The sequence below is a fragment of the Buceros rhinoceros genome, unplaced genomic scaffold (genome assembly GCF_000710305.1).
Source record: "Buceros rhinoceros silvestris isolate BGI_N320 unplaced genomic scaffold, ASM71030v1 scaffold20700, whole genome shotgun sequence".
In the NCBI taxonomy this organism is placed as follows: domain Eukaryota; kingdom Metazoa; phylum Chordata; class Aves; order Bucerotiformes; family Bucerotidae; genus Buceros; species Buceros rhinoceros.
In genome coordinates, this window is record NW_010388178.1 from 7,232 (window position 1) to 22,285 (window position 15,054).

General features: G+C 46.2%; 1 protein-coding gene across 1 annotated transcript in view; it reads left to right on the forward strand.

Moving 5' to 3' along the window:
* Nucleotides 1-15,054, forward strand: part of LOC104501337 (choline/ethanolaminephosphotransferase 1-like) — a gene marked incomplete at its 3' end in the record, with an annotated part of 24,476 nt that overhangs the window by 5,996 nt on the left and 3,426 nt on the right. Inside the window, exon 4 of the mRNA XM_010145133.1 lies at nt 13,313-13,397. Within this exon, the coding sequence (XP_010143435.1) occupies nt 13,313-13,397 (85 nt within the window). The remainder of the gene's footprint in view (nt 1-13,312; nt 13,398-15,054) is intronic.

Below are 15,054 nucleotides of genomic sequence, written 5' to 3' on the forward strand. Positions count from 1 at the left end.
AGAATACTCGAACTGCTGCGCTTCTGCTCAAAAATGGGAGATGTCAGAGCAGGTTTCAAGGAGGAAGAGAAAAAATCTTCCTTTCTAGACTCCTAATTCAAAGCTGATGGAATAGTTTCAGTCAATTCTGATACTTCAGTTGTTAAAGTAACACATCTGCCTCAGATCTGGTGCCGTTTCAGGTTTCTCGCTTTGATGCTGTACTGAAGCTCTCAACACTGGAAGTTTTTAGCTCTCTTTTGAACGGTGCAGGGCCATGACAATTAAAGTTCTCCTGTTATCGATCGAAGAACCAAGAAGAAACCCCTCGACCTTGGCATGTGCTTGACTTAATAGATTCAAGGATCAAACCCACCAGTTTCCTTTGTGCTCCAGATGGACATGTACGTTGCTCCTGCTCTTGGCTGTCGCTGATGCCTCTTGCTTTGTGAGGAGCCATTCTCTGCTGGAGACAGCATTTTGTAGCAGATCCTGTCATTCTGCCTGGCCTTGTATTACAAGAATTTGGTGATCAATCAATATGTAGCTCATTTTGAGAAGGCCATAAGCACACAGGAGTGTGTGTCATTATTTTAGATGACAGACAGCACCGAGTAGTAAATGCATTGGTTTCTTCTTTGCCCCCTGTCACAAGGTTAATAGTGTCATGAGGTGATGTTCATTTCTATGGCAAAACCTCTGAGGTTATTTATCCAGTTAATTGACTCTCACTGTTTGATACTGGTTTGGTCTGAAGCTTTAATTTTACCAATCATAAAACTGAAAAAAAAGTCTGTGTTTTCTCTACCCTTTCAAATTGGTGGAGCTCACAGGCTGAGGTCGTCTTACTCCTGAGTAAGTGGAGTTGGAGGCAGCTTGAAAGGAGCCAAAAAGGCCTTAGTGCACAGCAGTTTGTTCCTGTGTCTGTGTATCCTACGTGATAACTCTGTCAAAAATAGACTGCAGGGCTGTGAACATAGCGATGTCCAGGAATGACAGCATTGCTAACCAGCCTGTCTTCCCACTGAGGCAGGACAGGACACACAGTGGGTTATCGCTGCTTGTATTTCTGTGATGAGACTGTGTCCCTGAAATGGTATTTCATCAGAGATCAACTCAATAAGCAAATTGGAGATGGCTCAGAGAAGAGCCGCAGAGTGCTGAGGGAAGATATTAACATTTTACTCCTTGTACGTGGCTGAGACTTGAACAGTTACATGTATAATCAACTTGGCTTGCTGGAGAAGTCCGTTGTCTTTCTTTTTTTTGAAGACAGGTTACTGCGTCAGGTTGTGTGCTTGCAGAACAGAATGGCTGATTTGTATTCAAGTTTCGCACCTCGAATCCTGGGTTCACTTTTGTCCCCTCACTGCCAGAAGGACCTTGAGGGGCTGGAGCGTGTCCAGAGAAGAGCAGTGGAGCTGGGGCAGGGTCTGGAGCACAATGTGCTGAGGAGCAGCTGAGGTAGCTGGGGGGGTTGAACCTGGAGCAAAGGAGGCTCAGGGGAGACCTGGCTGTCACCAGCTCCCTGACAGGAGATTGGAGCAAGGTGAGGGTTGGTCTTTTCTCCCCAGGAACAAGTGACAGGACAAGAGGAACCAGCCTCCAGTTGTTCCAGGGGAGGTTGAGGTTGTCCCTGAGGAGCCATTTCTGTCCCATTGGGGTTGTGCAGGCATGTCCCAGTCTGCCCAGGGCAGTGGTGGAGTCCCCATCCCTGGAGGGGTTTCCCAGCCATGTGGAGGTGCTGCTGAGGGACAGGGGTCAGTGGGGACCTGGCGGTGCTGGAGGGAACAGGTGGACTCGAGGAGCTCAACCAAACAACTCTGTGTGTGTTCTGTCACTGAAGCTGTGCAGAGTGCGCTTGTGTCAGGCTCCGTCTGCAGAGCGGGAGTGCTCACCCCAAGGGATGAGAAGGTAGGGTTGCTGCTGCTAAATTCCAATGGACTATTGCAGGTGAAGCAGGAAAACTGTTAGTTTAATTGTGCCCGATTACTGAATACATCAACTGTGGTGCTTCTTCTCACTGCCAGCTGCAGGGAGCTGTCCTGCACTGCTCCAGGGCTGTAGAATGATCGGTGGAGCTGGTAAGGTCCTATGGTCTGTCTCCATCTTTAAATGATCATGGAGTTTTATGAGGTCTTGGAGGCTGCTGCAGGCTTTTCAAAAAGCGACTTGAGTTGGTTAAATAGCTCACCAAAACAGCTAGAGGTCAGCACTGCTTCAGAATTCCCCGTCAAGAAAGAGGAAGTGCCTCAAAACACGGTGAGAGTCACTGAAGTAACGTCGACAAAGGCAGGAGGGAGCAGCGGGAACCAAGTTGTACTCACGAATTTTGGTCAAAACCAAACACCCGACCTGGAAATGAGCCCATGAAGGGGCAGGAATATACATGAAGAATTGACAAGGTGATTCTGAATTGCAGGAAATCAGTCAGCGTTGAGGCAGTCCAGGTGCTTGGCTCTCCTGTCCTGTTCTTCAGCGCAGTAACTGGTTTATCTGGATTGTGGACTTATGCTGCAGCACAGAATGAGCTTTGCTTCAGGCTCAGGGGGCAGCTCTGCCAGAACTGGGGCAGCTCTGGACTGGACAAAGTGTGTTTTTCTTCTGTATGTCATAAAAATCAAGCTGACAAGCTGTAGTGGACTCTCACACGTCCATGTGGAAGCAGATCTGGTGGTGTAGGAGCATACCACAGGAACCAGAAGCATTAGGGAATATGGTGCACAAGCCCTGAAAGGGATTTGCCGGCCGTTAGCTGGAGCCTGGCTGTGATTGAGTCTGGGTCTGGAAGAACCAGAGCTAATACTCGGCACTATTCCTGCTCCCGGTTCTGCCTTCAAGAAGTGTACCGGGAGTCCTCTGTGCTGGTGTGGGTTCCATGCTGTAGCCGTTGTGCAAGGTCGGCACACAGACAGCCTGACTGCAGGAGCTGTCACAAAACCCAGAGCCCTTCATCTCGTCAGCTCCAGGCTGGGCTCTGCATTGCAGCTCGAGTGTCGTTGTACATCTGGCCACACCACACTGGGGGAAGTGCTAAATGCCATTTTAAAAACCCCGTGACATGAGGGCGTTGCTGCAGCCTCCAGCATTTCTCCTACAAGTTATTGCATGGGCTGAATTGAAATATGCGAATTTGGCGATGGTAGAAACCATAGGGGGGTGTGTGTTTGTGTAAATACGTGTGCCATGAGATGGAAATTGGTTTCTAAGGGTACTTCATAAAGGCACATCAACAAATGTGGTTAAGAGTTAGAAGTGTTACTTCAGTGTGTGAATAACAGTCCCCAGAGAAAGCAGAAGAATTCGGGCTGTCTGACGAAACAGCTGCCGCTGAGGAATGCGAGAGAATTTGGGAGAACATGCTTGTTCAGTGATGCTGCAGCAGTTGCACATCAGCAAGAGCCCACTCAGTAATGCAGGGTTTAGGAGAGAAGGGGGTTGGTTTGGTTCACCCCTGAGTTCTCCCCAGTGCCACCCCTGAGCTCTTACAGAGAGATGAGGGCGAGTCCATGCTGCAGAAAGCTGCTAAACTGCAGCCTTCCTCCTTAGCAGGAAGTTACTGTGTTGCCAGGGATAGACAATTCACACCAAATACCAAAGCAGGATGGGAGCCTGCCAAGAAAAATTTAGCACATCGAGTTCTTGCTCTTGGGAGCAGCCTCAGGATCCCTGGATTATAGGAGATCAATTGCTATGATTAGAGGCCTTAAAACTTTCCATTTTATGAGTTTTTCCAGCACTTCTTGAAGAACTTTATCACCTTGACTATTTGCAGAGGGAAGTTTGAAGTTCAGCAGTCTCTCTTGGTGTCAGAGCAGGGGAATTGGTTTCTCCTGGCTCCTGTTGAAGTATGGGTATGGTAGTGGCTGAGTTGGCTTCTTGCAGCCTGCTTCAGTCGTTGGCACCTGTCAGTGTTCCTGCAGCACTTGCGGTGCGTCACGTAAACACATCCAGGAGCCTCACAACTGCATTAATCCTACAGCTGAAATCGCAGAGGACTGATGTAAATGACGAGGTTTTCCACATCGTGATCCTCATCGTCCTCCTCTTCCTTTCCTTCTTCCTCTCACAAGTCCCTTAGCAGCGTTTTAAAGCAGGACCTGTGTGCAGAGCTGATTGCTGGAAGATGTTCTACTGCTCCGTGAAACGATGAGCTTCAGCAGCATGAGGTGCAGCAGTGGTTGTTGTCTGCCCTGTGCAGCTTCAGTTATGTTAGTGAGCAGCAAAAGGAAAAATTGACTTATCCTAAGCGTGTTACAACAAGGAGAAAAGCTCATGGCTCACTTCTAATACTGACTTTACCTCAACTTGAGTTTCCTGTAGCTGGAAGTAGTTTTAATTCGTGGACTCATTTCTTTCTGCTGTGGTTTGCTTTATTCACGCTGTTTGTATTCCATTACAAAACGCTGGATGGGAATGAGTTGAGATGAAACTCTGCAGTAACCTTTAGAGCTGAGCAGTTGGAATTCTAGCACGTGACTTTTCGCCTTCTTTCTCTGGTGTTGTGACGACAAACATTCTTTTCTTGCTGCAGTGGTTCCCTTAAGAAGACAACCCTTTGTCTCATGCTCAGACTCGCAGTGCATTGCCCGGCCCCAGTAATCCCGCTCGCACCCAGTGGATTGTGGGTGAGACAGATGGAAGAATCATCGTTCCTCAGAGTGCTTGATAGCAGACACGTCCCCTAGAGCTTCCCAGCCTCGCAGCTTCTGTGCTCTGATGAGTCAGGAGTGTTCTTCTTGTCTGCCGAGTTTTGCAGCACAGGGCTGTTGCAGGGAATTCTGTAGGGTGAGGAGGAGAAGGATGGTCCATAACCACCCCCTTAGTTTCATACAATATAAACCCAAGCTGTACTAGATCAGCTTTATTGGTGGAGATTGGCTTGATTTTGGAGCCATCTCCAGGGTATCTGTTTGCTGTGGTTTGTTGTTGACTTCCTCGGGAGATCTCTCCATTTTGAGTTCAGTCTTTTCAATTCTGGATGGGGAAATTGTTGACCTCGGCTGAGACTTGATTCACTGGTGGCCCTTGGGATGTTTAATGGCTTGTTTAATCAACCAGGACCTTTTAAGAGTTGCCCATGGAATATGCTCAGTAAAGCAGCACTTAGATTCTGGATGCATCACTAATGAGTTGTGTGTTAATTGGCTCAAGACTCTCACCAGCTTGAACCCGGTGAGCAGGCAGCCAGGACTTGGCACTGCCAGCACCTCAGTTGAGTGAAGCACATGCCTAGGTCGATGGCTCCTCTTAAGCTTTCCCAGATAATGTTTAAATGTCTGAATTACAAATATCACTTAAACAAAGGGGAAAAAAGGGAAAGGAGCTGCAGCTGTGCAGAGTACCCGAGTGGTGGTGGTTGTGGCTGTGACTTTCTCTTCCTGTATTCCCTAAAATGCCAGATGTCCCTTTTCTAACTGTATCCCGAGTTATGCGCTGTGCTAATTACACTGAAATGCTCCTTGGTGCAGTGTGCCCTCCTCAGGCAGGTGCTGCACAGCGATCCTGCACCACTCTGTCAGTGCAGTCACCATGAACTTTGATGTCCCTTCTTACGGAGGTGGCACGTCTCCAGATGGCAGTGCCTGGCGAGCCTTGATAAGCACTGCCATAAACAGGAGTGCTGTTACAGCTGCATTAGGTTTTATTTTTAAACTACATGGTTTTATATAATTTTAATTTGATCACACTTGAAAATATTTTAATTACAAAATGCTCCAAAGCTGCCTTTTACCATAAGGAGGTAGTTGTGGCTCTGTTGGCTACAGCGTGTTTTTTTTTCCATCCATTTCTGTCAGGGGTGAAAAATAAACCCCTTCAGAAAGGAGTTACCACAGAGCAGGGTCCAGAGCTGACTTCTTTCAGCATTATTTGCCACAGACTTTTGTGAGCAAATGGATGTAACCTCCTGCTTTCCCTTGGAGGAGGCAAACGGAAGGTGTGGGCTGCACTTCTGCTCTGCCGGAAACCCGCAGCAGCACCTTCAGAGGAAGAATTCACCTCCTCAGCGTCATCTGGAGACATGAGCTCAGGGAGGGAGATTCAGGTCCCGGGTTGGGTTTGAATATGGATTTTATTTGCTGTGACTTGGAGCAAGGGGCTTCCGTTTGTTTCCCCTTGCACACCCCGATGATTGAGTGCGGCTGTAAAACCGTGAACCGCAGAAGCTCCCGGTGGAGTTTTAAATGTGTCAGATACCGTGTGGGTAACAGTAATTTGTTAATTCATTAATACCCTTATTTTTTGTGGTCATTAATTCCCTTCCTCTGACCTACCCTTTAATTATCTCAGTGCTGCACGGTATGTTGTCTGGATTTTGTTCTTCACGCCGTGACGGAGGATCCGTTCCAATGGCTCCGCTTAGCCGAAGTGCTCGGGAAAATATTTTGAAATGTTTCTTTCCCTCGCATGTAGATTTGACGTTACGGAGTCTGTGCTCTGTACAGTAGCAATCCAGCTCCTGACAGGAACCCTGGGGCCCTGGTTCTGGAACTACACGGTAAAGTGGATGTTGGTGCTGCCTGGCGAGCAATGGCACAGGCTGAGTAGAGACAGCACCTCTGCCATGCACAGAGCGACACGAAATCACCTTCCTGTGGGTATTTCACAAGTGCTTTAATACAAGGGGGGAAAAAACTTTTGCGAAGTATGAATGAGCAGTAAAGATCGGATCAAACGAGATAAAAAATGATGCTTTCCAAAAAGTTTACTTGAAAACAAAGCAAAAACGTGCCTACTAACCCAAACAGTTTGCTATAAACATTTTTTTTTATTTCAGCACAGTTCTGGCTCCACCTAAAAGGTAACCAGGGTTGTGGAAGCAGCTCCGGGTGGGGGGTGTACAGTCATTTTGTTGCACCTTCTTTCTAAGGTTGTCAAAACCTTGTTGTTGCTGTTTGAAAACCTTTCCACCAGAAAAAAAGAACCAAGAGCTGTATGCTGTGAATAGCTCAAAGTCACCAGTTAGGGGCTAAAACTGCCTGGTGTGGACTGGGCCACTTCATCTGGGCTGAACTGTGCTCGTAGCTTCGTCATTCAGTAACTTCATTTCCTGGTTGTCTTTATTTTCAAAACACTTTTCCTTGTGGCTGGGCTGAATTGATCCTCTTCCGTGCTGCTTTACACCCCTTGGGAAAGGACTTGCTCTTCCTCACTTGAGCTTTTTTAATCCTGTCTCCATAGGTGGGGTTTTCACAGGTGGGGTTTTAAAAAATGGAAAATGAAAAGATTTTGGGAATCAGGTTAAACCAAGTTAATTCTGCAAGATAAACATGCAGAATTCTGAACATGTAACATGGTTTCATTAAAATTAAGTTGATTTCCTTGAGATTTCTCATAGCTGCTGGATTATTGGCCAGTTTCCCTTGAAATATTTGAGAATCTAAGAGTAGCCTTTTGAGAGCCTTCTTAGAACCGCATCAGATTTTCAGTAAAACTGAGATTTTGTTTGTTTGTTTGTCTTACATACCCTGTGTTAAACTTCCACCGATACAGATTTCGCTGCTCTTTTGTTTTTTCCTGTAATGGTTCAGCACAATCTCTGCTTCCATGAGGCTGTTCAGAAGAGTCTTTCATTACCAGCTCTACTTGAGGTCCAGCAATACCAACACTCTGGTAAATCATCTGCCAGTTGAAGGCTGCTCTGAAGGTGACATAATTTTTTTTAACTACTTTGTTGACAGTCTGAAAGGCTGGAAATAGTCTCAGGAAACGGTAACGTCGCAAGCGGTACCTTGAAGGAAGGAAGAGCTTAATCAAGATTTTAGCCTGATGTGATAACGATGTTATGACTCTGCCCAAGAATCTCATTTAGGGTGAATTATCTTCCGAAATTCTTGCATATGTAGTTCCAGATGCCTTCTGGCATCTTTCTTTTCAGTCTGAACTAATAAGATGCTGCTGCTTCTAATTCATTCACCCGGAACACGCAAAGAATCACCTTTGTTTTCCACAGTTTGATTTTTATTTCAGCGCTGCACCATCTCAGAGATGGTTCAGCTGCAGGAAATACCTGTTTGAGCTGTTCTCTGCAGGAGCTGCTTCACGTGACAAACGTTTGTGGTGAGAAAGTGTAATAATAGTTTTGTCTTTGAAAATCCTATGTGATATGGCAAAATAGGATGTCAAGCTTCTTGAACGCAGATAAACCTCGTACTTGCCGGTGCTGGGGGGTTTTATTCATCAAAGAAGGGGAAAAAATATTCTTAAATTGTTCATGAAGTTTGTTTATGCCTATGGAGAAATTACTGAAAAGAACGTGAAGGCTTTAAAAAAATGGAAAACGAAAAGATTTTGGGAATCAGGTTAAACCAGGTTAATTCTGCAAGATAAACACGCAGAATTCTGAAGAGCTTCAGCCCTGCAGTGTCACTCCGCAGGACTAAAACTGCAGGAACGGGACTTTTTCTTGCTGTGTTTTACCTCCCATCCTGGTGTTTTCTCGAAGACCAAAAGTGGGCAGTTTTATATGGTTCAGCACAACCATACAGAGCAATTGGAAATGAAGGGGTGTAAGATGATTGAACCTGGAAAATCACATTGCATCTGAAAACTCAGACTTTCATAAGCTAAAATAATACTGTTCCTAATAATCTCTTACTATGTCAGGAGACATAAGTTTGAAAACCAGCGAGTAACCTGCGTTTGAGTTTGGCACGACACAGGAGGATGGACAGGTCAGGAGAAAACCCCGTTGCAGCCTCGCTGCCAGCACTGGGGAACCCCATGAAGCTCCGTGGCCATCTGTGAATTCAGGCCGCAAGCGATAAAATGTGCGTTTAGAATCTCACAGCTTTTGTTCTTCTCTGGCTTTATCGGAATTAAACCCTTGGACACTCCTGTTTCGAGCCCTTAGCTCACGAAGGCGATTGGCTGTGTTGACGTTGTCCTTTCTTTTCATCCCCAGTTCTGCAGAGCTGCTGGTTGTTGTTCTTCCTTCACATCAGTTTGCTGCAGAACCAGTATTTTTCAGGGTCGTTTTCAGTGTCTTTCCCAGCCTTGCAGTTAGATCTTCTGTCTCGGCCTTTTTAAACTGTTGAGTCTACGTTCCTCGTTGCTTTGTCTTCAGCGTCTGATCTTTGTTCCTTGGTTCTTTGCCTGGTTGATCTTAAAAACTCGATTTGGGGTCTTCTGTTTATTTTCCAGAAGATGAAAAAGGCCCTGGTTTATTTGAAGAAGGAACCAGGCTGCTTTGTGTCTGCTGAGGAGCCGTTACAATAACTTCACATCCATCTATTGTAATGGGGGCACGTCTGGGGAAACATGTTTCGTTTCCTTCATTTCCCAGGTAGTCGGGATCTGCCACATGCTGCACACTCGGTCTCTGCCTCATCCCGGCAACATAAACTCTTTGGTTGATGCTGACAGGACTCAGTGAGTCAGGAAACATCCGGCAGAAAGCTGTCAGGTTAGGGGAAGTGTGGCTGGAGTGATTGCTGAAAATACCCCGGTTGCGAGGCTTTCAGGAACCCCCTTGCTGGAGCTGCAGAATTCATGCTGATAGCACTCATGTTTTCGTAGGATGGCCACTGCGGCTTTTAAACAAGTAAACAAATACGAACACGAGGAGAAAACTGAGGCAGGCTTTGAACTGGCTGATTCCCTCCTAGCTTTGAAATGGTTTTGCTTTCCTACAAGCCTGCCGCTGGTACTAGGCCACTGGTGGGGTGCTGTGATTAAGTGGGGGCTCTGCAGCACCAAAGGCCTTTCCCCAGTTTTGCTTGCCCTGTGCTAAGGGTTTTTTCTTCTCGTGGTAATATCTTTTTGCACTGAAGCTAAAGTATTTTTCTGCCGTCGGTCCGTAAATGCTCCACGGCCCCAGTTTGTGGTTTCTGTAGTGGTTATTGCACTCCAGTGTGCAATGGAACACGCTGTGGAAAACACCCAGAGTGCTATTTACGTACGCCGTAAGTTATCACCCTGCTTTGCAAATAATTTCCTGAGCCACTACAGCGAGTGAGATCTTTGTTTCCTCAAAAGGCCTGTGTGAGGAGTGCAGAAGGGCTTTCAGTGGCGACTTCCAAGCCACTTTCCCTGCGTTCACCCGGAGATTTTATTAGGTTCCTTCTCAGTTCTCCCACAGTTTAAAGACAATATGGTGACTGAGGCAGTTTATGGCATTTTATTAACAACACGTTTTATCTTGAAGCAACTCATAACTACAAGTTAGTCATTAAAGCCCAGGGAAGCTCGTCCTCTAGATTGCCCAGCCTGTCAACGTCTTCCTGGTGGAGCCGCGTTACCTTGGCTTAGTGTCTCCCTTGACCAAACCGTCATTGCTTTGTTTTCTAACCATGTTCTTTCACCTTCTTCCCTGTGTTACATTTTAAGGGCTGTGTAGGACTTTTGTGAACACTGGCAGTGTTGTGTCCACTTGTGTCACGTTCAGGACCTGGAACCCGTTCCCTTTCATTCCTTCTCTCGCTCTGTAGCTGCAGAGTCCTGGCTCGGCTGCCAGGAGAGGCCGGACAGCCCTTCCAGCCTCCTCTCCTTTGTGCCGGCATCGTTCACAAGGCTGCGCAGGATGGATAAGGAAAGCTGATACGCTGGAACTGGGACAGGAACGTTGTGTTTTCCTTCAGTTGGGTCGTTTGTAGCGAAGCCAATTTCCTTATGCAGTTGCTGGTATATAACTGGTGCTGGCACAAGGGCAAAGGTGGGACTGAGCACTGGGGTTTGGGGGAGCAAGTGGTTGGTTCTTAGAGAAGCCGGATCCACTCCTTTTAGCACGAATTTAGTCCAGTTTGTGCTGTGGTTGCACAGTCATTGTAAATTCAAGGGAAATGAGTAGAGGAGCAGTGGCCTCTTCCCTTTCACCCAGCTGCTATTTCCAACTGTTGTTCCTTTTGTGGTCTGGTTTCGAGGACCTCCTGAGTCCTCAGATTTCTGTGTAGTGATCATTCAGCACCCGGCAAAAAAATGTCACTGGGTAATTCTGGCATCAGGCACGTACTTACTGGTTTGGAGCATCTTTTAAAGTCATCCAGCAGTGGTTTTAGTGAGTGTAGGATGTTCCCAGTCCTCTTTCATCTGCAGTATTAAGAACTTAAGCTTTAGTTAGGCAATGGTTTAGGAGTTTAGTCTCTCCTTCACTGTTTTATCTCTTTGTCTTTTGTCTTAAGGAGCTCCGTGGTGCTAAAAATCTTCTGTTTATGTAGAATGGAAGTTAAGACTCACATTTATTCCGCAGTCTGAGGTTCTAATAACAAGTCAGGGAGGAGTTTTTAACAAATATACTCAGAGGTCATTGCTGAGCCCTTTCTGGCTGCTGGAGGCCGTTTTTAAGCTGGGAAGGGCAGAGCTACAGGCAGTGGTGGTACCATGGCTGGGACAATGCTGGATCCAGGCCCTGCTTCCAGTGCTTGGGTTGGGCACCCAGGTTTCAGAACACTTGTCTTTCATGATCTGAACATTTTTGTGAAGTCTATGGCCTTACTTTGTTTTGCATTAAGGTTGCCGCTGCCAAAAGAAACCTGCTTTACTGTCCAAGGAAAGCTACAAACCTGAGCTACCTGCATCAGTCACTGTTTCTGTGAGCTTTCTCAGTTGCTTTATATTCTCTCAGGTCATCGACAGCTGTGGTGAAGTAAGCTAAAATACATTCCTGTCTAACCTGTGTGGGTTCATGGAGCTGCTCCAGACCTTCCTCAGCTGGACACACGGAAAACACATTGCCATGCTGACTCCAAAAGCTTGGAAGAAGCACTTTGCATTAATCAGATGTTTCATGATCTCTCTTCTTGTACGGCTGAGCATTTTCCTTTTTCTTGCAAGGCAGCTCAGTGGCTTCATTTGTTTGTGTGAGGACTGAAAATAGGGAGTTTTAGAACATTCTTTCCTCCTCGTGAAAACTAACTTTTCCCTCAAGCCAGTTCTGATGCTTTACAGGATCGTTATTGAACAAATCACAATATTGGAGGACCCCTGAGGTTATTCTCTGTGTGTCTCACACCTCCGAGCTTGGTGTAGTGAAAAGAACATTTACAAAGCAAAGGCACCTAAAGGAAACTTATTGCCTTGTTGGGATTTTCTCTGGATTTCCTCAGACAACTTTGGCTAAACTTTCCCACTACATGCTGATGGTCCGGCAGGTTCCTGGCTATCGCTGCCCTCCCGTCGTTTTTATCCCTTCACATTTCCCTCTGCTGCTTGTCTACGGTAGAGGGGAGGGAGCAGCAGCAGTTTGGGGCTGGGTGCCTTGGCACCCGTTTACCAGCTGTCGCCAGTGCCACCATGTGCCAATGCTGCTGTTTGCTCCATGGGTGTGTGTCCTCTTGTGGGGAGCTGCTCCGAAGGTCTCTTGGCTGATGGGAGGGCACAGTTGCACAGTGGGAGGTGACTGCGGTGTGTTTGCAGAGAATCCACAGTGAGCTGAGAAATGGCACTGGATGCCATGTGCTGTTGCCCTTCTGCTGCGTTCTCCTGCTGTGAGGGATGCTCTGCATGGGAATCAGATGCAGCCTCATCCCTGTTCCTCGAGCACACTGATCTGCTGCTGAAACAAAACGGTGTTTTGGTCAGACTGGAGATGCTTGGATGAGAGGATCCACTCCACAACTGGAACAAAAGCTGGGAGAGAAAACTTGCTGGCCCACTGCTCTGATACTGAACTTCATTATATGGTCTTGTAGCTCTTTGAAGGCATGCAGGCAAAAAAAAAAAAACCAAACCCTGAACCCTTCTTCCCTAGTGCCTGCACAGTTGATTTGTTGAGCCGTTTGTCATTCTACTTAGCTCCAAGACTTCTGTGTGCTCCTTAAAACAGTCTTAGTCTTTTTCTGAAGCTTTTTCCCTCTCTAAACCCCACCAGCGATGCTGGAACCAGAAGTGGTTTCTCCGTGTGCTGGAAACTGAGCTTTCGCCTTCAACGATGCAGCTGCGGGGCCGTTTCCATCTGTGTAAACTCCTCAGGGATTCACATGTCTTTTTAAAGTTGGCTGCTATTCTGAGAGACTATTCCTGTTAAAGAATAGGGTAAGGAAAACAATAGCGATTAAAAACACCTTTCCTGAATTTTACCCTCTAAAAGAACTTCTCTTTTTTTGGTGGGCAAGGTTGAAAGTGAATTCTTATTGCTGTGAACTGAAAGGGGTCAGTTAAAAGAAGATTTCAGACTGTTCCTTCTGACAAAATGGGGTTTTATTGCACTGTGAAATAAATCAAAAGCTCAACGTGGCTCTTAAACAGCAAAACTTAGCCTCTTGTTTCCCACAGTATTTTGGTATTTCTCTACTGTGCATGGCAGAGGAGAGCTGCTGAGCTTGCAAATAACTGACTTGAAACGGCTTTGAATAATTGTGCTTTTTTTATTTTTTGGCTTTCTGTACCTAATCAGAATTGATGTGACCGAAGTACAAATCTTCATAATAATCATGCATTTACTGGCAGTGATTGGAGGACCACCTTTTTGGCAATCTCTGGTAATTCTGTTCATGTTTTATCCTTTTCTTTTTTACAAGAACTACCTACATACAGTGGCACGGTTTAATTTGTGAGAGGACGGTCTCTCTTTTCCTCCTAAATGGAAATATCTGATCTTGGATATGGCAATAACTGTGAATTCTGGTTTTACCAGAGCTGGAAAATCGAGCTGTTATTTTGTATCTTATATTTGCAGCTAGAAATCAAATGTTGCACTAAATTATATGTGCCATCAGTGAAGTCCAGCTTCTTTTTTAGCTAAAATTTTACTGAATTTCATGCAGTAAGCCCAATCAGCGGTGAAGGAGTAATTAAATTGGCCTGAGAGTATGAGGGAAACTTTTGGGGGGCAGTTCGTAACCAGCAGTAGGTAATTTGGCCTCAATGTGGCTGACCGCTGTATAGGAGGGGCGAGGAAGGTCACTTTTTTAAAGCAAAGGTCATCGCGATGAAGCAAAGTGACTGTCATGGGCTGCACATCACTCCTGCAGATGTTATATAGCCCCCCCAGGCCGTGTCAGTTGTGGGCTGTCAGAATTTGACTTTCTATTTGCATTATTGAAGCCACCTTGGGCTGTTGGAATGGCAGCATCCAGAGAAAAACATTTGTGCATATACAAAAATAATAAATAAATATCATTCTTAAGGGGGATAAAGAAATCTTGATTTGCAGTGTACCAAGAGATGGTCAAAAATGACTGAACCGTGTCACCCCAAATGGAGGAATTTCTAATCTGCTTCACATAACTAGAGAAGCGAACCCTCTAACGTGGTAAAGAAGCTCTGGGACCAGGAGCTAACCTTGGCCACCCCCAGTTTGCTAGAGGCGCTTTCAGGCTTAAAACCCCAACCCCCCAATTAATTATGACAACTGCAAGGTAAATACCATCAGAGTGCGAACAAACGAGGTGACGGGTCAGCTTACTGGGGCCAAACTCTTCCTGAGAGGTGGGTGAGGCTGATGGCCCCGTGCAGCTGCTGTTCTGCATCACAGAGAGGGATTTCCCCATTAATTTTCTGTTCCCTTTTTAAAAAAGGGGAGGGAAATGCTGCCACAGCAACCTCTGGCATAGTTCAGTGCAAGGTGATGTTTAGGTGAGCTTCAAAATTGTTCTTGTGTGTAATTTAATAGTAACCCTTTTCTAATGGGAGTTGGGGGTTGTGGCAGCGTCTGGCTAAGTCAGCTCCCCAAAATTCAACCGCTTTGAAGCCCGGTGTTGGATTAACAGAGACGTTTCTCCGAAGAACAAACTTGACCAAGTTTCCCATGACCAGTAAGAAGTTTCCTTTTCCATTCAGCTTGTGAGATTTTGTGTTTATTTAGCGATATTTACAATTTGCAGAGCAAAATACCCCCCACAACCCCTCCTTACTCCTCCCTCCTCCCCGATCCTTTTGGATTTGATGCAACAGCAAAATCGGTGTTTGGTATTTTCGGTTTGTTTCTCTCTGGAGTGGGGGGAAATAAGGGAGTAAAATGTGGTTGTACGCTCAAACATTCCACTTTCTTCTGCAAAAAGCAAAACAATCCAAGCAGGTGCAAGGCAGACCAGTGTATTTTGTCAATTGTTGCTTTCACGAGCTTTCTCTTCCTCCGCCGGACGGTGGGGACCTGTCTTGGCTTCCTCCTTGCCCTCGGCGTCGACGCCCCTTAAA